General features: G+C 42.0%; 1 protein-coding gene across 1 annotated transcript in view; it reads right to left on the bottom strand.

The window, feature by feature from the left end:
- NFXL1 (nuclear transcription factor, X-box binding like 1) overlaps window positions 1-23,364 on the bottom strand; it is a 104,442-nt gene extending 81,078 nt beyond the window's left edge. Inside the window, exons 1-9 of the mRNA XM_075930466.1 lie at window positions 23,128-23,364; window positions 18,650-18,817; window positions 16,719-16,828; window positions 11,707-11,840; window positions 7,345-7,523; window positions 6,950-7,111; window positions 6,699-6,799; window positions 4,993-5,107; window positions 3,987-4,111 (exon numbers count right to left, since the gene is read on the bottom strand). Of these exons, the coding sequence (XP_075786581.1) occupies window positions 3,987-4,111; window positions 4,993-5,107; window positions 6,699-6,799; window positions 6,950-7,111; window positions 7,345-7,523; window positions 11,707-11,840; window positions 16,719-16,828; window positions 18,650-18,817; window positions 23,128-23,290 (1,257 nt within the window). The 5' untranslated portion in view covers window positions 23,291-23,364. The remainder of the gene's footprint in view (window positions 1-3,986; window positions 4,112-4,992; window positions 5,108-6,698; window positions 6,800-6,949; window positions 7,112-7,344; window positions 7,524-11,706; window positions 11,841-16,718; window positions 16,829-18,649; window positions 18,818-23,127) is intronic.
- Window positions 23,365-25,220: the final 1,856 nt, after the last annotated feature.

The raw sequence follows: 25,220 nt of genomic DNA, 5'->3' as shown, positions 1-25,220 counted from the left end.
AAGTATAATGTTGAAAGACTTTGTAACTTTGTTAAAGTGACTAGAAGTACCCCTTTGTTCCATGCTGCAATTCTGTAAATGTATCGTTTGTATGAAAGAGAAAGTTTTAGAAGAGGTAAGTGTGAAGGCCAAAGGAGGAGCCGGGCACTCAGTCCAGCACCAGAAAAGTCATCAATTAAGCTAAACACTTTGAAGACAGAGATTGGACCGGGACAGACTGACGAATCTTGAAGATAGTGGCAAACACCCCTTGGTAGGGAACAGATAACAACTCTCACTGGAAAAGCAACACCCCTGAGGGATTGTCAGCATATGGATATTAAATGACTGAGAAAACAACTTCTTCCCAATAAGCATATGTTGTAGGAAGATTGACTGTGATGCTGAGTGACTGATTAAGGCCTGACAAGGCAAAATACACAGACTTGCATGGAAGGAAAATCCTATAAAGGATGTGGTGTCTTGTATGGTTCTTCAGGTTTTCATCCTGCTAAGACCATGGAGCATCAGTCCAGACTGACAAGAAATTCTTCCCTTCTCCCTCTCCTCCCCCACCCCAAGCCTGTACTCGACCTATCTGGCCAATAAGTTGGGCCGAGCAATAGACTGGTAACTATTCCATCAGCAGTGTGCGTGTGTGCGCTACTTTGTTATATTATCAATAAATGCAGTGTGTTGCCTTATCCCCCTGAAAAAGGTCCCGTGTGCTTCTTTTAAGCATAACACCATGTCTTCTAAGCTAATTCAAGGAATTAGCTCAGTTCAACGTACGTCATCTGTAACTTAAGAGCCGGAACTGACTATTCTTTAAAAACGTGGGCCTTATTGTGTCTAGCTACAGCAAAATGCCAGGCACAGAACTACGGCACTGAGGTAAATACACAAACCACTTCCGTGCTCTGTGAGCTGTAGTGCTGCACACAGATCAAGGGAGGATAAAAATTAGTTAAGAGCATTCAAAGGAACTAATGTTGCTTCTGCGAGATCAGATGCAATATCAAGTAACTGAGTGAACCATGCCCTATTCATCTTATCCTAGAGAGAATAGTGGTTGAGAAGTCATGCCTCCAAGGGCAAAGTTGGGGGAAATCCACATCAATGTGTTTTCAAGTCAACTTATCACTAGCATTCAGAAAGGAACCACTGGGCTACAGGTTGGGTCAAATATAAAAGAGGCAACAATCATACATCTTAGGTATTTATATAGCCTCCGTTATTATCTCTCTTCTCAATCTATAGCCCAATTAGCACACAGCTGCAACCCAGTTCAGCTCTGTACTAAAGGCTGAGAGGCCCCTACCCATGAGGAAAGGTCAGGCTGCCGACTACTACCCAACAGGCTCAGGGTCCAGAGTCCTGGCTACCATGCAGCAAGCTTGGGCTGTAGGCAACTACCAGGCCCTGCAAAACAGCAGGGTCAAGGTCTAGGGTGCAGTGCAGGGTCAGGTAGCAGCCAGGAAGTTCAGCATTGCAGGAGGTTCCGCAATCCTAGCTCTTCCCTAGGATCCTGACCTCATTGCGCAGTACTTGCCACCCACCCAGTGCCTGGCATTCTATTCAGATGATACTAAGTTTGCAGATGATACCAAGCTGGGAGGGGTTGCGACTGCTCTGGAGGATAGGGTCATAATTCAAAATGATCTGAACAAATTGGAGAAATAGTTGGAGGTAAACAGGATGAAGTTTAATAAAGACAAATGCAAAGTGCTCCACTTAAGAAGGAACAATCAGTTTCACACATACAGAATGGGAAGTGACAGTCTATGAAGGAGTACGGAAGAAAGATCTAGGGGTTATAGTGGACCACAAGCTGAATATGAGTCAGCAGTGTGATGCTGTTGCAAAAAAGCAAACATGAATCTGAGATGCATTAACAAGTGTGTTGTGAGCAAGACACAAGAAGTCATTCTTCCTCTCTGCTCTGCGCTGGTTAGACCTCAGTTGGAGTATCGTGTCCAGTTCTGGGCACTGCATTTTAAGAAGGATGTGGAGAAATTGGAGACGGTCCAGAGAAGAGCAACAAAAATCATTAAAGGTCTATAGAACATGATCTATGAGGGAAGGCTGAAGGAATTGGATTTGTTTAGTTTAGAAAAAAGAGAAGATTGAGGGGGGACATGATAGCAGTTTTCAGGTATCTAAAAGGGTGTCATAAGGAGGAGGGAGAAAACTTGTTCATCTTGGCCTCTGAGGATAGAACGAGAAGCAATGGGCTTAAACTGCATCAAGGGAGATGTAGGTTGGACATTAGGAAAAAGTTCCTAACTGTCAGGGTAGTCAAACACTGGAATAAATTGCCCAGGGAGGTTGTGGAATCCCCATGTCTGGAGATATTTCAGAGTAGGTTAGATAAATGTCTGTATCAGGGATGGTCTAGACCAGGGGTTCTTAACCAATTAGGTGTGCCTCCCCAGGGGAGGTGTGAAGGGGATACAGAGGAGGTGTGAGGTGCCTCCCAGAAAATCTCTCAGGGAAGCCTTCGCTGGCGTGAGGGAAGGCAGTTGTAGGACAGGTCTCAGCCTCCTCATCCAGGAGCTCTGGGCAGGCCTCTGTCTTCCTCAGAGGCTGGGCCCTGACTGAGCTCCCTGGCAGAATTCTTATAGTCCTAGCCACGCCCCTTAGCTTCCTGTCAGGTGAGGGGGCTAGGCTGTGCACAAAATGGCTCCCAAGGCAGTGAGACCATGAAGTTTACTTTCAGGGGAGGTGTGAAGGTAAAAAGGTTAAGAATGCCAGGTCTAGACAGTATTTGGTCCTGCTATGAGGACAAGGGACTGGACTCAATGACCTCTCGAGGTCCCTTCCAGTCCTAGTATTCTATGACTCCTGGCTCCCCTTTCTGGAGAGGTCTCTGGAACGAGAGCACTGGCCACATGAGTTTGTGGAGTGATTTAGGTGGGCAGTACTATAGTTCTCAATTTGTGGCCCAGGTAGTGGGCCACAAACAGGTGGAGAATCACTGCTATATTATTTAAGCCCCATTTTTTTCCCCCCCATGTACTCATCCTTACAGCACTCCAGGGTAATACTATTATCCCCAGTTTAAAAATAGGGAAATGAGGCAGACAGATTAAAGGATTTGACTAAATTCATGCAAAGTCTTGTAGTGGAGCAAGGAACTGAATCTGGTCAGGCCAATGCCCTAACCACTGGGCAGTCCTCCTCAAACTATCATATTAATTTTTTTTTAAAACTAGCTATTTGTAATAGGCAGTTTTGAATTCACTTTATTAACCTGTGTCATTTATGCAGTTGGTTTTTCCACTTAACTCAGCTTAGAGACTATATAAATATTAGTCAGTTTGATTTTGAATTTTCATGCTTTGGGAAAAACATTATTTGGGTTGACACCATACCAGGGAATGCTTAAAAACAGAACTCAACCCTTAAAACTTGCAAAATATAATTAAATGTAATAAAGCCTTTATGGCACCCACATTTTAAATTTTGGCCTAAAACTAGTTGTCAGCATCACTATAGCAATGTTAGTGGCCTATTCATAGTGCTAGCTGAAGATGTGCATTATGCACAAAGGACTTCTAGTTAAGTTTGCTCAGCTACCAGTTCAGCTTTACATATTGGTTAGGAAACAGACAAATGTATTACATTTTTCTGAACACATTTACATAAATAATCTGTTTTTAGATGGGTACTTAAGAGGCAAAAATCTCTGTTATAGGACTATAATAGAGTTTAAAGGGAAGCTACATAATTTCATGGAGGTTAGGTCCATAAAAGGCTATTAGCCAGGGGATAAAATGGTGTCCTTGGCCTCTGTTTGTCAGAGGATGGAGAGGGATGGCAGGAGACAAATCGCTTGATCATTGTCTTCAGTCCACCCTCTCTGGGGCACCTGGTGCTGGCCACTGTCGGTAGACAGGATATTGGGCTAAATGGACCTTTGATCTGACCTAGTACAGCCATTCTTATGTTCTGTTAAACTTGCAAAGCATTTAAAAGTTACATGTTCAGAACAGATTAAAACTAACCTGTCTACAAATTTCACAGGGACCACGATGACAACGCTGTGAACACCTATGGATTCCACATTCAAGAACTTTGTCACAACTATCTCCACATGTAGGTACATCTTCCGTACAAGGCAAAAAAAACACTAAAAGAAAAGAAAAGATTGCACAAAGATGAATCTAGATATGCAACTGACAATTTGACCTGTATTTTCTAAATTCACCCTCATTTTTAAAAGAAACTCTACAGAAATTATACAAATATACTGAATTAAGTTAGCATTAGGGATGTTAAATTTAGATTAACTAACTAATCAAATAGTTGATGGGATTTCCATCGAGTATTCAATTAGCCAATAAGGGCACCTCCGCCTTTGAACTGTAGCAAGAGCCTGGTAGGACTCTTGCTACTGTTCAAAAGCAGAAGCCCAGCAGAGAGCATGGGATCAGTAGGGGACCGCCTCCCTGCAACCTTTTAAATGTTCAAGGGCCCTTCCGGGGCTCTTGTACATTTCAAAAGCAGAACTGCAGCAGAACCGGGGCACGCAGAGACTGCTTCGGTCCCCACTTGCGCTGTTTCCCACTGTGCCTCTACCTCCCCTGCGGAGACAGTGCTGGGAGGAACTAGCTTTTTAGCATCAGCATCAGGTCTTGCTCCCCCACCTTGGTGCCACTCTCTGATAGAGGCAGCAAGGGTGGGGGAAACAACTAGTCGCTTCACTAGTTGACTAGTTGCTTACATCCCTAGTTAGCATCTCTATCAGACTCAGTTAAATTAAATCAGTAATATCCAACTTGTAAAGAATAAAGCAACAAAGTTATATAAAACTAGAAGCTTTCATTGCTCATTGAAACTAGCTAAGTGACTACACTGCAAAGTAATCCTTTGACAACTGCTACTATAAAAAAGGTTTATAAAACAGCTACAACTTTTGTCTGTAATTTTATACTACTTGGGGCCTGTTTGAATATTTGATACCTATTACAGCAAACTGATGTGCCTCAATGAGACAGAGAAAATCCTTACTTGATTTTTCACATGGACAGGGCCTTTTTCCAGACCGAGGACATTCTCCACAGGGACCAGAGTGACAAACTAGTTCACATGTGTGATTACCACAAGGCAAAGTTCTTCCACACACCTTAAAGAAAAAGCAAAACTAGAATAGTTCTACAGCTGACAATGAGCAATTTAACAAGATGGAAGGGCACAAAACTCAGGAGGAGGGAAGATTTTTTTCTGAGCTCTGAAAATATGCTTAACCTACACATTGAAATCAGGGATTGTGTACTGTCTTACAAGAACACTTATACTTTGTTTTCTCTCAATTCAAGGTTTTTTCATTCTTCATTCTTAGTATCTACAGTTTTAGGACTGTCTCACAAATACCAAATAATTCTTAGTAAACTGCTTATGCTTTTAGAAGTTGCTACTAGCGTAACTTCTAAGAATTTTCAGTGGTTACACAAATACCTAGTTAACTGCTTTTTCAACATTCCTACTTGCTATTAGTAAGTGAGGATAAATTGAAATAAATTAATGGAGATTGTCTGTCTCCTAGAACTGGAAGGGACCTTGAAAGGTCATTGAGTCCAATCCCCTGCCTTCACAGCAGGACCAAGTACCATCCCTAACAAATTTTTGCCCCAAATGGCCTCCACAAGGATTGAACTCACAACGCTGGGTTTAGCAGGCCAATGCTCAAACCACTGAGCTATTCCTCCCCCCTCTAGAAGTGCTCTAGAGCACATCCTAAGCTATATTTCATATTTAAGATGCCAAAAGTAGTTTCTCAAAAATTTTTGAAAGTTACTAGACAACCACCAAAAGCAAAAGTTTACCACTGCCATAAGCAGGGCCCTACCAAATTCACAGTTTGTTACAGTCTATTGCAAAACACTTTAAAAAAAAATCAGTAAATTTCAGGATTAAAAAAAATGTTTAATTTCATGGTTTTAGGTATTTAAACCTTAAATTATATGGAGTTGTAACCATGGGGGTCCCAATTTAGTGTATGGGGATTATGGGATTACCATCCTCACTTCTATTCTGCCTTCAGATCTGGACGGGTTCAGAGCTATCCACAGCTGATAGAGATACACAAGAGTCCTGTACTGCCCCAGATCTGCCTTCTCTAGCAGCTACAAACTCCCTTTTCTGGAATGCTTCCAGCAGCACCAGGAAAATGGGCCCAACTCCACAAGTCTCCCCTAATTTCAGGAACCTCTGGGACCGCTGCCCAGTCCCAGAGCATCCTGCACCAAGGGAGGCACCCAGAGATGTGTCTGGTCTCCCCACTCACCCCAAGTGGCTATGTAAGAGATCAACAAATCCTGTCCCTCTCCAACCCAGCCAGAGCTAGAAGACCCATTTACCGGGGTGCTCCTACGAACAAGGGGATATCAGATTACACTGCAAAGGGCTTATTTCACAATCCATGATGTGCTTTTCACGGTTGTGAAATTGGTAGGTTTAGTCATAAGCAAGCAAAATTGCAACAGTCAACAAGGTTATGAATACTAATATTAAGGGTGAATTGGGCCCATGTAACATCTATCTTCAAATGACTGTTAACTAGATTTGTGTGTGTGCACATTCAAAACCATGTATCTTTACAAAAAGAATAAATAAAATTGAAAAATGTTACTGGTTAAAGTTTTTGTTAAAGAAAATTGGCTGTTAAGATGATCCCCCAAAACATTTTTTTTTTAAAAAGGACTTCTAAAACATACCTGCTCACACTGCCAAAATGGACTTGCACAGAGCCTTTCTGCTATTTGTCTACCACAGATACACCTTTGTTTACTGACTCGTGGGCAGGGCTGACAATTTCCTAAAATAAGTAATGAATATAGATTTAATTGAGAGGGGACAGAAGGATTAAAATCATTTTTTCCTCTCTGATCAGTTCATACAGACAAGCTTCAACTCTTAACAACTGATGAAAACTACTCCTCTAAATTGGTTCAGAGATCACATCTACCTGGGTGACAAGGGTTCTCACAATTGTGCTGTCCACATGGCAGCTTTCGACCACATGGCAGCTGACATGACCATTCTTTGGTACTGCACCTTCGTGGCACTGGTTTAGCCTTCTTACAATAACAGGCTGTTGTGACTACCTTTGGGCAAGGAGGACAAGGACCTGCGAACAATTAAAAAGAAACAATAAAATTAACATGTCATCACTGAATCTACAAGTCATTTTATTCTCCTTTCATTAGTGTTCAATAACTTATATCAATAATAATATCCAACAAATATTCCCTCATATATATATATTTTCAAGGTTTAAGTCCACAGTCATAAGTGACTTTAAGCATGATAAATTTCATGACTAAGTGTGAACAATTAATTGATACAATGTAAGAGACTTACCTGGGTGACAGAGCAGAAGGCACTTATGCCCACATGGAGGCTTAAACTCCTTTTCACATACTTGGCCACATGAGTGAGGTACCAGCCATGGGTCCAACTCTGGATCCTCTACCTTCCCACAGTAGCAGTAGTATCGAGTCGGAGTTTCAGATCTTTTGTACTCAAACCTACATTTTGGACTGACATAGGAAAGGAAAAAAAAAAGAACAGTTTTACTGATTATGTTTGGCAAAGCAACAAAGATATTAAAGGATTTTCTCCCTCAAGGTGGAAAATTTGACTAATTTTTTTTAAGTCAAAATTTGTTTTAAATTGACACAAATTATATTAGTTTAAATAAGCTATTTAAAAGAAAATCTAAATTTAAAATGCTAATGCCTAAATTTACAATGTTTTAAGCCAGAGTAACCGTACATCCAAGAAGAGACCTATAAAAGACTCAATCTAATTAATATATGTAATTAATAAATATATGTTGATAAATGTATTCAAAATATTTGAGGGCTTTTTTTAAATAAGAATAAATATTATATGCTGTTGTGTGTTTAATTAAATCCCAGTTATCACCTTCATGCAATTTGATATAAATCATGAGTCAAAAAAAATATCATTCACCATTTTCAGATATACTAAAATATACATTAATATTAAAATATTAAGCTATGTAACTGCTTAAACAGATGCATACAGTCATAGTGTACCCTCCTAAGCAGCCAAAATATGTGAATATAGTGTAAAGACTATTTTAAAACATATTGGCCTATTGCCGTGGTCCCCAACACGGTGCCCGCGGGTGCCATGGCGCCCGCGGGGGCATTTCCATGCGCCTGCCAAGTGCTCGGGGCCGGCCCCGGGGACGCGGCGCATGGCGGGGGGAGCGCCGGCCCCGGGGCGCAAGTGTCCCCGCCCCCTGGCGCCCGGCGGGCGAACGGCCACGCCCCCTGGCGCCCGACAACCTTGAAAGGTTGGGGACCACTGGCCTATTGAGATCCCTTCTAGTGACCCATTTCTATGTTGTAAGGGTTACAAGTACGCACCTTTCTTTAGAAAATAAGTATAAATGAAAGAGTTTATTACAATATACTCAAATTGAGGCTTTTCACTTGCTGATTTAAAAAAAAAAAAAAAAAAAAAAATCAATCCACACTGTTTTTTGCTATTGTTTTAGTTAATAATTAAGTTTAATACACACCACGATGACTGCTACATATTAGGGATGCTAAAAAGCAGTCAATTAGGTAACTGTGTAACTGTTAAAATCTTAGCAGTTACATGGTTATACATTGCGGGCACTGCAATATAAAGCTTATACTGCAGAGCCCGCAGCACATCTAGACACAGACGGAGCAGGGTGGGGTGGCTCCTACCCCCACTCCCAGGGAGCTGGCTGCTGCAGGCTCTGCTACAAAACCAGCAACACCGAGTGGCAGTATGCTCCCTGGAAGTGGGGTCAGGAGCCAGTGTGTAACTGTTATGGTAATTGATAAGCTCATGTGGATTGGTTAACCATTTAAACGGTTTCACTATTACATCCCTATTACATACCAGTTTTTAAATGCACAATCTCATTAAGACCAATTCTTCAGGCTCCCAATGCCACAGTACCTTTCCCACAAACAAGTTTAAACTGCAGAGATTTGTATATACTAAACCTTTAGTATAACACTTTTGGAATACAGTTACAGGATTTAGATATTACTTGAGATGTAAAAGAGTACATGTAACAACATTATTACTTCCTTTGCATGGGACCAAGAGCAGTGACATTAAAAAACTGAAACTCTTCCTGCACTTAACTCCTAAGATGTGCAAAACAAAACTTAATACCTTAAAAATATAGATGTATGAGAGATTAAAAGTTACAGTTGCCTGACACATAGGACTAGCTGTAGTCAGTCCCCAAAAAGACCCATAGACTCCAGGACCAATGACAATTTTAAAGGGCAAATTTCACAACCCCAAGATCTGCAAACAAATGTAACAGGCGCAGAAGACAACAACAAACAAAAACCATTTAATTCAATTTGCCATCTTGCTTGTTTCTCACCAGTTTCCACATGGTAAATGTCCTACCTCTAAGTGGTTGGGCACTCTGTACTCAGAGCAAAACCTCAGTTCTGTTTTTTCTTGTTTGTTACCAGAAAAAAACAAAGTCTCTACAGCAGACAGCTGTGTTTAAAGTCAGTTCTCCCTTTGTCTAGCTCCTTCACTTCTTGGTCTAAATAAAACATTGACAGGGAGGTTATTCAATCCCACAAGAGTCCAGTGTCCCACAGACTGCCCAAGAATGGGAACAAAACAAATACAAAAAAAGGTGTCTCTGTGGAAGAAAATGTGTGTGTGTGGGGGGGGGGCAGTACTAAGTCCAATAAGAGTGAAAAAAAATGACAAATTTGTAGGAGATGTTGGTGAATCAGAGAAAAACCACAAATCGTGCCTCAAACAATCTGAGCACTTTTAGTTTTCAATTCCATTCCAGGTTGGGTTTCAACACTGCTGACAGTAATAGATCTGAAAACATCCAGACTGCTGAATGATCTGTTGTCTCCAATTATGCCCAGGAATTGCCACAACTATTACAGCTACAAACATTTCTCTTCTGCCCTGCTGATGACAGCAGACAGATACTAGTTCCATCAAGGAAGCATAGAGCCAGTAGCACAGTTCATTGATACTCTAAAAATGCTGTCAAAGAACTGTCAATGAGGACAAATATTAAGTTATGCTTAATGTGACCAGTTTCTCTCTGGATTACAGAATGATCAGATCTGAAAGAAGTTTCTGACTTATCAGCACTAGCATTCAACAAAGCTGTTGTCGTAGCTATTGGCATGGAAACTGCAGAGAACAATTCTCTGAAATTTAGGGTGAACCAAGTAGTACACTTCTTAAATTGGCAAGCCAAAGGACCAATGCACAAAAATTCAATGTGGCCATTTTATGCAAATTGTATGTGCTGAGAATTGCTATCCAAACCAGCTCATTTGCTAGAAGCAACAAAAGAAAGGACACATTGCCATGATCTGTCACACAGTTGAACCATCACCAGAGCAATCATACATTAAGGAAGAAACCTATGAAGTCTGAATCAAGACAGAAGTCAAATTATGATTTAGACTGTTTAGTGAACATTTGAGTCTTGCCACCCATTTCACAAAGTGAGTGAGATACCAGTGCTCAAAAATGATGGCTCCATCTAAACTTACATAGATTTTAAAGTGACAGTGAATCCAACTTTATGAACAAATCAGTATCTACTACCTTTTAGTGAAGTTTTTTTTTTTGCTATTCTTAATAGAGCACAGTGTTTTAGTATACAGGATTTGCTCAATGCATACCTACAAATGGAGAATGATATGGTGTACGGCAAATATCTCACAACACATGAAAGGGTAGGATGGGGGGGGGGCAGGCTTGGGGGCTGGGGAGAGGGGCTACAACAAATTGCCTTTGTGTGTTACATCAGCACCTGCTCTGCTGCAGAAAGCAACCAGTGAGATTCTGAAGGAAATGACGGGAGTTCAATAATATTTTAACAACATTCTCATTCGAGAGGGGATCAAGAGGATCATCTTAAAAATCTGGATTCTGTTTTGCAACAATTTGCAGACCATGAAACAAGACAGTGTGAAGACAAAAGTGAGTTTTCCAAACCTTCAACTGAATACTTGTGACATACCTGAGCCAGGGGCTTAAGAATCGCCAGAGAAAGAGAAGGCAATTCTTCAAGTGCCACTGTCAGAGAACATGCCACGGTTCTCAATTTTTTTAGATTCTTAGAATTTTATCATGCTTTTAAAGGCAATATATCTGTCCTTAGAAGAAATCAAAAGTGTCACTGAAAGGGTCATTTCCTCTGCGATTGTATAAGCATTTGAGAATAGGGTTAAGAAACACTATTTGTAGTAGAGAAGGCATTGTCTGCCTGCATAAGAGCAGAAGTGGTTGCTAGGTAAGAAACTGTATATTTAACAAACATGTAAATCCAGTCTGTACTGTAATCTTTTGCTACCACAGGTTAGCCACCTCTAGAATTTTTCATATCATAGCTCATTTATATTAAGTTTATTGGTGGTGGTGGCAGTAAGAGATTTTGAAATTGATGAGAAAACGTTTTAAGAGAGGGCAAAACATGAGATGTGTTACAGTCAAGTTACTGTTTTCAGATATTAAATATTTCTAGGCAGTGGTTATTTTTATGTTTCCTGAACACACACTGAGCCAATGTGAACTTCAAACAAAATGTAAGCAAGTTTGGAGTATACATTTTTCATCTACAAGGACTGTCACTTTTTAAGTGACTCCAGTTCCCACTTAGTCCTCAATCAAGGCATTTTTGTCAACGTAACATGAAACACTTACCAAGGCCATGGATAATCTTTCTTCCCAAAATCATCATCTGTCAAAGGAGAAGATACAAGAAAAAGGCTGTCCTTAGCCCACTTTTGGATACATGGCATGTGAAATATACAAAAACATCCAGAACAGCTCCAGACCTAAAAGATAAATAAAAAAAGAAATGACTAGCATCTATTGGTTAGCTTCTGATTAAATGAATGGGAAAAAACCCTCACCCTAGCATCTGAAGGGATATCAACTTTAAATCTAGCCAGTTAAAAAAGTAGGTAAAACTAGTTTCATATACTATATGCATTCACCTGCTAATGTGGATGATTTTACTACTATAGTTTCATACTGTATATTTATTCTCTCTTCTATTGCTGTAAGAGTTTCTCCAGTTGTTCATGTGGGTCTAATTATATAAAAGAAATACTAGTAAAGATATTCCCCTCTTTAATCTTAGGTGTTACATGCAACAATAGTAAATCAAAGATGAATGAAGACGTGTCAATTTTAACATGGGGTAAATAGGAAACTTTTATAAATGACAAAGTTAAAAACACAATGTATTGTGATCAGTCTCCTTCTGTGTACCGTTTGCCATTATTGAAGTTATATAATATTGATCTTAGCTGCATTTTTCTTTGCTGATTCTGAAGTGAAGCATAATCATATGCTCAATACATCCCTATAGCTGAGCATCAAGTAAAACAGAACAAACGCAATTTTATGATTTCACTACAAGATGAAATAGGGGAGTTGTGAGGGAACACTTTCTGCCTAAAAGTAGTAACTGGAAACCTGCAAACAGCATAAGAACAGTTATGAAAACACATGAACGGTGAATAAATGTGTTGTCAGTTTTCAAAATAATCTTTCAGATATCAGACTCTCTCAAAGCAATAGTATAGGCAAAATCTATAAAAATACACTCAATTTACGTGCACACAACTTCCAATGCATAGATGTGAATCAGGGCCTATTACATACATTTGTAAGTCTTGCACAATACACAAAGATGCAAGGCTGTGCAAACCAACGTCACACCCCTTATAAGTTTGCAAATTCATAGTGTAACAAGGACATTTCAAGTTATAGTGTAAGGTCCTTTAGGATATGTCTGTGCAGCCTATGCAAAAAGTCTCCTGGCCCACGTATACAGACTCAGCTCATGCTATCAAGCCTAAAAGCATCTGTTTACACAGTGCTTTGATATCATTGCTTGGACTGGAGTTCTAGGTCTGGAGTCCACATACTCTTAGGCTTAGAGTCTGAGCTGCAACAATATTTGGCTTGCTACTGAGAGTTCCAAAGACACACCCTTAAAAATCAAGAGTGTTGCAGGAACTGGATTTAAGTGAAACACCTGAATATGAAAGTCTGAATTACCTTTTTTCCTGGATTTACCCTTGGATATTTTAAATGGAAGCAATTTATTTTATGCTTAAATAAAAAGGGAAGAGAAAACATTTCCAGTCCTCTGACTCGAAGTCAAAAGCGTGTTATACAGGCTCACTAACGGTATATCTACACAGCAAAGTTATTTTGAAATAACAGCCCTTATTTCAAAATAACTTTCCTAGCATCTACACAGCCAAACTGCTATTTCCAAATAAATTCGAAATAGTGGAGCGTTTATTTCGAATTTGGTAAACCTCATTCTACAAGGAATAACGACAAATTCGAAATAGCTATTTCGAAATAAGTGCTGTGTAGACACTTATTTCGAAATAGGGGGCCTCCAGCCATCCCAGGGTGCCCTGGTGGCCACTCCAGCCTCAACCAAGAATACTTCTCTCCCTCCCCAGAGCCCTTAAAGGAGTAAACTGTGGCCACAGTGCCTGTGCCAGCGCCAAGCCTACCAGCCCAGAGTCAGAAGTCACTGCCCGACCCAGTGGCCCCAAAACATGAGCCAGCAAGCCACTGGCAGCCAGCCCTCAACCACTCCCCAGGATGCCCCCAACATCCATGATCTCTGCACTAGATGGAGGAACACGGCCATCTATGGCAGGATAGCTGCCAGCCTGGCCAAAGGCCACATGCGAACCCAGGAGCAGGTTTGCATGAAAATCAAGTTGGTCTGGTGAGACCCCCAGCCCTGAGCTTCCCCTCCCACTTCTTCCTCTTGCTTCCCCCTTCCAGCTCTCTCCTCCCAGGTTTGCCCCTCCCCTCTCCCACCTCCTTTCCTCAGTCTCACCAGAGTTTCATTCCCTCCCCACTCCCCCCCCCCGTTTTGTTAAATAAAGAGAGTTTGTGTTCATGAAAATCAGGAAGAGAGGTTAGGGAGGGATAAGTGGAAGGACGTGAAGGAGGAATGAGGCACAACCCCCTAGTGGGGCAGACCAGGGAGGCTCTTCATGCTACTCAGGGTGGAAGCTCTCCCGCAGGGCCTCCTGGATACTGACAGCCCCCCGATAGACCTCCCAAATGGCAGCCTGCAGAAAGTGCAGCCAGGCTTGCAGCAACACGTCCAAGAGAAGCACCAGAATGCCCAGGGGCAGCTCTGGCTCCATGTTGCAGCATGCTGTGATGTCCCGAGTGAGGGCAACCATAGCACACAGACACAAAATGCTTTGCTGTTCCTCATCGAGGTAGACAAGCAAGCAGGGAAACTTGAGAACTGGCTGTCCGGGAGAAGAGGGGGGCTCTTTAAGCACAGACTTCAGTTAGCTGCCCCATACAGTAAGTACTGACCTAGTGCCCTTCCGGAACTGGTTCCGGCCAGCCTTAAATGCGATTCAGAGTCGACTCAGTGTGGACGCACTATTTCGAAATAGCATTTTGTTATTTCGAAATGCATTTTGTGTGTAGACGCGTTATTTCAAAATAACTACTTCAAATAACACTGTAGTGTAGACATACCCTAAGAAAGTTACTATCTGTAATGACAATTTTTTCCATTGAGTATTTTAATGCAAATGTAATAAACCTCTCAACTGTTTATAAACATTAATTTTGGAAATTGCTAAGGATCCAAAATGAGTAACAATGTGTTAATTAAAAAACAAAAACACAACTTTCATTCTGATTTCCAAATAATATTAGGTCTACTGTGCAAAGTCAACTGTTGCCAAACAAAGATGATTTAAAAACAGACCCTGACACATTAAAAATAGCTTATTTCAATTAAAAAGATCTAACAAAAATAAATGTATAATGTGTTGTACTTGGCTTCTGTGAGCAATTTTAATTTTTTTTTAATGATGGCTAGTTGAAGTTTCTCTACACATTCCCTCTTTTGCAGCAATTTTTATTATTGAAAACCAAGGGTACAGCCATTCTATTCCCCCTTACAATATTTTCTAGAGTGAAGTCTGATGGGTCCCATCTACTTTTAAAATTATGTTTTTTCCAGTGTGGGAGAAAGATTTGGCTTGAAATATGTAGGCTCATCAAAAAATGTGGCTGCATGAAAAATAAAATGGTTGGAGATAGAGGAAGGGGGGGGGGGGGAAGACTGTCGTTTTGACTATGTTTATTTAGCCATGCAGATCTAAGTGCCAAGTTATGCAAACTAGGGATGCAAGCGACGAATCAATAAGAAAAAGCTAGTTGAATAGTCACTCCCCGTCGCTGCCGCCTTGCTGCCTCTATCAGAAAGAGAAAGGAGCTCCCCACAGCTCCAGCCCCATGGATCCCTGCTAGGGCTCTTATACATTTCAAAGCAGAAATGCGCATGAAGCCCGGGGACAGTGGAGTCCCTCGCTAGCTCCAGGCTCCATGCAGCATTTCAATCTTTGAAGTGCATAAGAGCCCCTGCTGGGGCTCTTGCATGTTTCAAAAGCAAAATGCCGTGTGGCACTTCCGCCTTTGAAATGTAGCAACAGCCCAGGAGGGCTCTTTTGCTACATTTCAAAGCAGAGTGCTCTTATCAACTAATGCCATGGAATTTCCATCGACTATTCAATTAGTTGATTAATCCAATTTTATCATCCCTAATGCAAACTCTCCAATCTTTCTTTCATCATATCTTCCTGACCCATTTTGCAAGAATGACATTTATTTAGGTTCCCCTGACTATATGATCCAATTGTGACACTACTGCCGATTGTAACAGTATCTTATCCAAGATTCAGTGACTGTACATCCTATTGTGTGACTTTCTAAAATTTAAAAATGAGATCCTTATATTTAGGCTTGGAAGGATTAAATTTTTAATTGGTAAACTAATGAAAAAATATTCCCCACTATACTAATCTACAGAATTAAGAAGAGTACCTCCTGAAAACTTTAAAGCTATTTTGTATGTTTTGATATATACTGACAATTGTACTTTAACAGTTATAAAGCTTTAACATTTTTAATCTCAATATCTGTCATTAAATAGTTGACCAACTCACCTTCCCCAATTTCCTGCAACTGTGAAAATATAGATGTTATTCATCAAAATTATAATGAAATAAAAAACAAATTCTGTCACGCTTACTTCTACTGTTCCATAGCCACAGGTGTGGCAGGGATCTCAGAGCAAAGAACCCAAAATTCAACACTATGATTTCAAGTTATAAATGCACAAGCCTTAATACTGCACAAACATGACAGACAAAAAGTAAACTATAGGTTAAACCTCTCTTGTATGGCACTCTCTGGTCCCACAACACCCATGGTTCGGCATGATTTTAGTTAGCCAGATGTTCATGTATCATAGGTGCAGGCAAGTCTCCCGTAAAATTTATTTACGGCCATCAGTCCTGGCTCTGCGCTGTTATTTAACTCTAATTTACTCCTAAATATCTTCTGAGCACCCAGGAAGCAGTGGAAGTGTTGGTAATGATGCTAGACAATCCTGACCTCCCATGGTTCAGCAAATTCTCTGTTTCGGCACCAGTCAGGTCCAGAGGATGCCGGACTAGAGAGGTTCAACCTGTATAATTTATGTAATATTCAGTACTGATAGAACTTTCATATTAATCCTCAACACTCCAATGAATTACACAAGTTAAAGATTTAAATAGCAACACATTTACTTGATATATATTGATAAAAAGCAATTTAGCTGGTTAATACCTTCAAGACTATTGTAAAATACTTACAGCTTGGTTCCTCTTAACTGAAGCAATACAAATCAAACATGTTAAAGCCCCAGACTGGAATGCTTCATTCACATATTGTCTTGTGCGTTCTAGTTCACTTGCATCGCCGTCTTAAATGCACAAAAAACAAGTCAAATCCATCAGTGTTGGATCCTCTATATCTCGAATATCCAAAGATAAGCACTCATATTTAAAGATAACAAGTACAAATTTTAAAAATGTCAAGTTAGTGCTGCATTAAGCTTAAGAGAGTAAAGAAAGTCACGCTAATCAAGATTGCAAGTTTGTCCACACAGCAGGGCTGTAAATAGACAGCAGGCGCACAGCAATTTAGTTTGTTTAATTTCAGTTCTTGAGACTATAAGTGCTGAATCCTACAGTCCTCCTCACCTGCATCGCAATAGATTGCTTCTGCCCTTCACGAAGCAGTGGCAAGTATACACAAGTTGCTACTTCCGACTCCACCTGCTACCCATCTCTGTCCTATTAGCTCAAACAGCCCTGCCTGACCAGTTCTTCCCTGCTACTCTGTCATCCCCACTCCTTCAATTTTCAGGAGCTCTTCCATCACTAGCATCCAATTTCTCTTGCCCCACCAAATAAAACAAAAATGTAGGCATGAAAGAAGTGGTGAATGTAAAAGGTCCAGATGCTACATAACTTGATCCCATGCATGGGATCAAGTTATCTTGGTTACAATGTTATAAAAATTCAGCCTAAGAAGTTGGGGTACATATAGGGATTTAGTCTCCCTCCAAAAACAAAAAGCTGCAGTCCCAAAGCCTTATTTTGCAAGTGGCATGCAATTGTAACAGACTGCTAGCAGCAGCACCTTAATCAGTTGCTGCAGCTCTGAGCCATTTTACACTTTCTGTTTTTTACACATTTTACACATTTTTTACACTTTCTGAGTATCTGGGTGATAATTACTGGGCCAATAATATCATTGGGAGTCTATAAACAGAAAGGACAGGAAACAAGACTGATCTCAGAAGGGAAGCTCAGAGAGCCAACTGTGCTAAGGAAAGAGAGGCTATACTGAAAGCTTCTGCTATATTTTATCCATGTGACATTCTGTGCATTTTAACAAAAAGCAAAACAAACAGAGGAATAAAAATAAACACGGTGAAATTAAAATATCCTGGAAAAGTTTATAACTGGAATGTGACACACAGTGTAGACATCACACCACACCACACCAGATAGCAACAGAGATACCTTGTGACAAATCATCTATCAATTTTGAACACCACAGAAATTAAGTATTTAAATCCATATGTTAAGAACATTAAAATATCAATATAGTTTATCTACCTTTAATTATCCAAGCTTTTAAATATAGATAGTAGGGATGTGAAGGTTTAACCAGTTAACCTTAACTAATAAACCACACCCATTAAGGATGAGATTAACTAAGGGGGCTGGAGCAGCTCCTTGCCTGCCACTGACAGGGGACTGCCCCAGCCCTACAGGGGGGACCACTGCAGACAGGGACTGCTCCGGCACAGCTCCTGCCTACAGCAGGCCCAGACGCACTATGGAGCAGCCTCTGTCTGTGGCAGGCCTGAGCACCCTGCAAGCAGGGGCTCTAATCAGGATGCTAGAGCAAACCCTGCCTGCAGGGCACCCTGGCCCACCGCAGACACAGGCTGCTCCTGCGTCCTGCAGAGCAGACTGTCTGCAGCAGGCCCAGGTGCCCCACAGGCAGAGAGTATTCCAATTGGGACACCAGAGCAGACCCTGCCTGCATCAGAGGGCTGGGTGAGGGCCTCTCCAGCCAGGCTGGAGCAGCCCTCCCCTCACCCTCTTTAATTGGTTACATGATGTTTAACGAGTTAGCCAATTAAACAGGATTGTACATCCCTAATATATTGTAGCGCAATTAAGCTAATTTCTTATATTACAAAGAAGTAAACATTAAAATATTTTACCAGTTTGAATAGTATATGTTGTGAATGTTTTGGCCAATATTGTTCCATGTTTTCCTTCAATCTCATCGTCATCTTCTTCAGAAGAACTGAACTGGGCTTCAACAAACTTTTTTGCTGCTGCTTGATTAGCCTTCTTAATTTCATCAAATTTCTTCTGAGAAGATAATTCTGTATAAGAGAATACATTAATCTTAATGCCATATTAAGTTTGGCAAATTCAAATGCCTTTTCCTAATTTTTTTAACTTAATAGTCTCAATAGATATTCTATTCTTATAGCCAGTTCTCATTTTATTGCATTTCTAATACAGCATAAGTAAACATGACTTTAAAAAAATGTATCAGCATAAATGTTCACAGCTTTGGAAGCAGTATTTGTTAATTGTGTCTAGTGGACTGGTATCTCTATTTGGAAATACAGTAATATTTAACCGAACAGACATATCTTATCAAAGTGTGCTGGATAGACAGTACATACTAACGCTTTACCTAAAGCAGGCATGTCCAAAGTCCGGCCCGTGGGCCAATTGCAGCCCGTGTTCCGGTTTAATACAGCCCCACAGGTAATTTGGCAATATCTATCTTTTAAGGCCCCCAACGAATCCATATGTATTGAGATGAATACATTGTAAAATCTCAGTTAATGTCAGTTGGTCTAAATCAGTTATAAATATATTTGGACATAACATGTATACTTGGTGTTATGTTCCTGTTCATATTTTTTGAACTTAAAAGTTGACAACCTTTATTACCAATAATATGTAATGTACTTTATAATGTTCCTGACATATATTTCAGCTTCCTGGATTTTTTTTTTCATTTAACACCTGTTTAGATTTGTCATCCATGTGACGAAATGAAAAGTATGCCGTTTGCAATAAACTTTGCATAAAATAGTTAATTTGCATTTAATTTTAATGGTTCAAAGAATGTCAGGCAAAATGGTCGGCCCTCACGCATGTTTACTTCATCAAATCTGGCCCTCTTTGAAAAAAGTTTGGACACCCCTGACCTAAAGGCTATTAAAAATAGTATTTCTTTTTGTAATGCCAGGCACTGCGATATTTTGCTGAAACTTTGAAGGTACACTTAACCATTTCTACTGCTGTTATAATTTTTTTTTTTTAATACTGTTCTCCCTCCTGTCCAGGGCTTTGCTACTAAAGGTGCACTACATTATTTGACAAAATAGAGGCTATTTTAATCTTGTCATTTTAGAAGACAATATCTTAAACTAATGAGTACAACATTGAAGGAGAATGGGTTTGCAGCTGGGACTTTACTTCAAAGTCTCATTTCTTTCTTTGGAGAGAAACTAAAGATCTTAATAAATGCATTCTTGCCCCCACTTTTATTCATTAAGAATGCTACTGCAAAGAAATTCTTAGTTCATTGCTTTGACCACATCACCTCTGTCTTTGCAGCTCTCTATTGGCTCATACTACTTTATTGCAAACAACTACTTGCCTTCATTTTCAAAGCCCATCACAGTCTATCCACACCCTATTTATCCCTTATTCAGTAACAAAAGTTTGATTCTTAATTCTGACAGATCCATTTTACTCGCCTCCATTAACCATTTATTCCTTTTTAAACAAAAAGTTTTCATGCTTTTTCCTACATGGCACCTCACGCTTAGGAGAATGTCCCCATAACGATCTGCAAAGCTACCTTATAATCCACCTTCAAAACTCCTTTCTACTAAGATCTCTACAAAAAGTATGGCACTGGTGAAGCTGCAGATATATTGAGCCTAGTGCCCATCTTGCCAATACTGTTTCATTGTTTGTCTGTATTCTGTCTGCATCCATCTTTAACTCTTGGTATATACAGGCTATTTCTACACTGTAGACTTACAGCAACACAGTTGTACAGATAAACAGTCTCTAGTGTAGTAAGGATGTAAGTAACTAGTCAAGTCAATACTTGACTAGTCACCTCCCCCTGCTTGCTGCCTCTGATAGAGTCCCAGATACCGTGCCACTATGCCTCTCTGCTTTTTAAATATAGTAAGAACATGTTCTTACTACATTTAAAAAGCAGAGGCACAGCATCTGGAACCAGGGATGAAGCAGGAATCAGCTGATTCCTGGTTCACACCCAGTTCCCCACTGGGTTCACACCCAGTTCCCCACTGTGCCTCTAACTTTTAAATGTAGTAACAGCCAGGCAGCTCTTGGCAGCATGAGTGGGGACTGCTCAGTCCCATCTCTCACCATCCTGGGGAGCCAACCCTGTGGCAGCTCTGCAGTTCAAATGTAGCAGGAGCTGGATGGTAGCCCAGCTCCTACTACATTTGAACTGCTGAGCTGCAGTGGGGGGAGGGAGCACCCAATCGAGTAGTTGATGGAAGTTACATTGACTACTCTATTAGCTTATTATCTGCAGTATAAAATCTTTTCAAGGGAGAGCGCTTTCATACGGATATTATTAAAACACTGTTAAGGAGAGTAATAGTAGGAGAACTCCTCCACACCAGCACTATTGTCAGGGAAGTACATCAATCAGGATGTGTTTTTTCCTCTCCATCCCAAATGACAAAAGTTTTGCTCACAGCCTGAAACTGTAAATTCATTGTGACAAAGACCATCTTTCTGTTCTGTTTCTATAGCACCTAATACAATGGGGTTGTAGAAGCTGTAGAAACCATTTTCATATTTAGCTAGAAGCCATCTTGTATATCAGAAACCATTTCAGCTTTTCTCTCAAGCACGTAGACCAGAGTGAACTTTCTGTCACCCTAGAAGAGGCCTACAGGATGGGCTATTGGTATGTGTTAATTGGGCTGGTTGGGACAGGAGATGTACTCCCTCGTACCTGTCCGCCATTTTGTTGATAAGGCTTTGTTTTTCCAAATTTAATTGAGGATTTCTGTAATTGGATGCCCTGACGTCAGACTATTTGGCTAAGTGTATAAAGATACTAGGATTGATTGTATTAGCAGCTTTACTGGGCCCGACTTTGCTGGGACCACGTTTGGCTCACTTTGCTTTACTGATCAATAAAGCAATCAGTTGTTAGCCGCCTAAACAGAGAGGAGCGTGTTTTTGCTTCGACAGGGTCCTGGCCCATGACTAGAGCAACCAGGCACTACAATAATGCAAATGAATTATAATAAAATCACAACTCGTTGAGAGTCCAACATAAAGTGTAGTAGCTTTAAGATCAGATACCGCAGAATTAGAGATAGAAAAGGTTTCTTAGGCCATTCATTCCATCACCATACCAAATGCAAATTGTTCTGTATTCATAAGTGTTTTAAAACTAGATTTCTTGTGTCTTGCTCGGGGAACACTGAGATTTTCCAAAGGCCTCAATTGGAGTACTGTGTCCAGTTCTGAGCACCACATTTCAAGAAAGATGTGGAGCAACTGGAGAAGGTTCAGAGAAGAGCAACAAGATGATTACAGGGCCAGAGAACATGACCTATGAAGGAAGACTCAAAGAACTGGGCTTGTTTCATTTGGAAAGGAGAAGAAAGAGGGGACATGATAGCAGTTTTCAGTTATCTAAAAGGGTATCACAAGGAGGCACAAAAAATTGTTCTCCTTGACATCTGACGATAGGACAAGAAGCAATGGGCTTAGATTGCACCAATGGAGGTTTAAGTTGGACGTTAGGAAAAAATTCCTACCTATCAGGGTGGTTAAATACTGGAATAAGTTGCCTAGGGAGATTGTGGAATCTCCATCTCTAGAGATATTTAAGAGTTGTTTAGATAGACATTTATCAGGGATGGCCTAGACAGTACCGGGTCCTACTGTGAGGCCAGGGGACCGGACTCGATGACCTCTTGAGGTCCCTTCCAGTTCTGGTGTTCTATGACTCTGTAGGACTGGATTTATGACCACTAGCTCACCCCACCATGGGCAACAAGCCCCAAGCCGCCACATCTTCCTCCACTCTCTCGTGGATGAGTTGAGCATTTTATATTCCTCCCCCCCCCACCCAAAAAAACCCCCAAACCAACCATAAATGAAGTTGCTTTTTTACTTGCATGCTCCCCCACTCCCCATGATTTTTTCTGTGGGTCAGTGATCCATCATAAAAAGTTCCCCCGGCCCCTGACTAGATTATAGAAGCCTTGCCCACACTAGGAAGTACTTATTCACATGAACAGCCCAATTGACTTCGCATTAGATATGGCAACCACTGTTTGGGAATAATCTCTGCAGGGCTGCAAGTCTCAGAAGGCAGCCGTGTCAGAATGTAACTGTAAGACTAGCAAGTAGCCCAGGGGGCTAACAAATATATAAGAATTATGAAGTTTCGTAGGAAAAACATCTTCAGAGGAGTCGGACGGGCTGCAGCCTGGGGCTCCTGGCTCGGGCACTCGGCGGAGGGGGCCGGGCAAGGGAGACCCGGACACAGCCGGGGGGCTTCCTGAGCCGCTGTGCTGCCGTTATACCCGGCTTGCGCTGGCCCCCACCTGCCGGGGCTGCCAACGGCTCAGGGGCGGGCCCGGCGGGGGATACTCACCACTGGCTGCCCCGGAGGCGCTGCCCCCTCCTCTTCCCCGCCCGGGCCGCGCGGCGGCGCCGCCAGCTCCCCCGCGAGCAAGGAGCCCGTTCCCGGCCTGGCCGCCGGCTCGGTCGCGGGCTCGGCCCCTGCCCCGGCCGGCCTGGCGCCACGCAGCCTCCATCCCTCCCGGCGGCAGCAGGACAGGCGAGACGGTGCTCACCGGCAACGGCTAAGTCCCGCCTCTTCCGCCCGAGGCCCCGCCTCTTCCGCTGCTAGTGTCCAGAGCTCAGCAGCGAGGTCGGAGCGGCCTTGGCAGGACGGCCCCGATCCTCCCACGGCCTGAGTGCAGCCCCCAGGGGCAGAGGAGAGGCGCTTCCGGGGCGGGGTTGCTACCGCTTTGTGCGCCTGGTACCGGCCGGGCGCTTTTGTTTGTGCATTTAATAAATAACTTTGGGTGTGAAGTGCAGTTTGCAAAGTGATGTCCCCAGGACATTGATCATTATTATCCCTCCTTTTCCGTTGCTCATTTACCTGCTAGTTTGCACAGTACAGCCATTCCTAATAGGCTTTTGAGTTAGTGCAAATGAACAGACCCGGCTGTGCCTTTTTATATGAAACTTCAGAAATTAAACTCCGTAAGGACCTGTGGTAATTAGGAGCAAGGAACGCTAGAGCTGTGATTGCACAGTATGTACTAGTCATTTGTTCTTAACTTACTGTCCATTATTATGGCCACGGCTGTGTTTGTCCCGGAAGTAGTGGATGCTGTGACTTCCCGACATCCAGATGCTACAGTGATCATGGAATGTAGAGGCAGGGCTTATTTGAGGGGTTCAGCTCCTACGCTCCATCTGCTATCTCAACCCACAGGCACCACACCCACTGCTTCCATGGGATGCGGCTCCCAGCCAATAAGAGCAGAATAATCAGGACACGGGGTGGAACATTGGCAGCATGTGCCACTACAAAATTAGAGATATAGGCTACGTCTAGACTGGCATGATTTTCCACAAATTCTTTTAACGGAAAAGCTTTTCCGTTAAAAGCATTTGTGGAGAAGAGCGTCTAGATTGGCACGGATGCTTTTGCGCAAAAGCATCCGTGGCCAATCTAGACGCGCTTTTGCGCAAAAAAGCCCTGATCGCCATTTTCGCAATCAGGGCTTTTTTTTCGCAAAACAAATCTGAGCTGTCTACACTGGCCCTTTTGCGCAAAAGGATTTTTGCCCGAACGGGAGCAGCATAGTATTTCCGCAAGAAGCACTGATTTCTTACATGAGATTGTCAGTGTTCTTGCAGAAATTCAAGTGACCAGTGTAGACAGCTGGCAAGTTTTTCTGCAAAAGCAGTCGCTTTTGCGGAAAAACTTTCCAGTCTAGACACAGCCATAAAGTCTTACTTAACCAGTTAAAGTTTATATTTAACTGGTTAACCAGGATGTGGGTTCAGGGCCGCTCCAGTGTGGCTGGGCGTGCCACGCCACAGCTGCTCCTGGGCAAGCCCACCAAGGATAGGGACTTCTCAGACAGGGCTGAGCCCACGGCGCTGTGGTTGGGGGCTGCTTGGGCCGGGCATAGCTAAGCCAAGCCTGCAGCCTTGCTAGCAGAGGGCTGCTCCAGTCAGGTTGGGCCCACCATTCCACACTGTGCTAGAGGCCAGGCTGCAGCAGCCCCAGCCTGCCCTTCCCAGCACTCAGGGGATATGTCTACACTGCAGGCTTCTTGCACAAGAGTTCTTGCGCAAAAGATCTTGCGCAGGAGCACGTTCCCACTGCCATGTGCTTTTTTGCAAGAGCGTCTATGGCAGTGTGGACGCTCACTTGCACAAGAAAGCTCTGATGGCAATTTTAGCCATAGGGGTTTCTTGCGCAAGAAACCCCTGTTGCCCGTCCCCACTGCCTTCTTGCGCAAGAGCTCTGCATGGGAAGAGGAATAACTCTTGCAAAAGAAGCCCTCTGTTCTGACGCTTTACTGTAAATTTACTTGCGCAAGACACGTGTGTAGTGTAGATGCTCCGCAAGTTTTTGCGCAATAATGGCCATTTACAGTTTTAATCAGGGCTATATAGTAAAAGTCATGGACAGGTCATGGGCCATGAATTTTTGTTTATTGC

Source organism: Pelodiscus sinensis, chromosome 5 (assembly GCF_049634645.1).
Source record: "Pelodiscus sinensis isolate JC-2024 chromosome 5, ASM4963464v1, whole genome shotgun sequence".
Lineage (NCBI taxonomy): Eukaryota > Metazoa > Chordata > Testudines > Trionychidae > Pelodiscus > Pelodiscus sinensis.
Note: the sequence above shows the minus strand (reverse complement) of the source record. Positions and strands in the feature narration are given on the sequence as shown.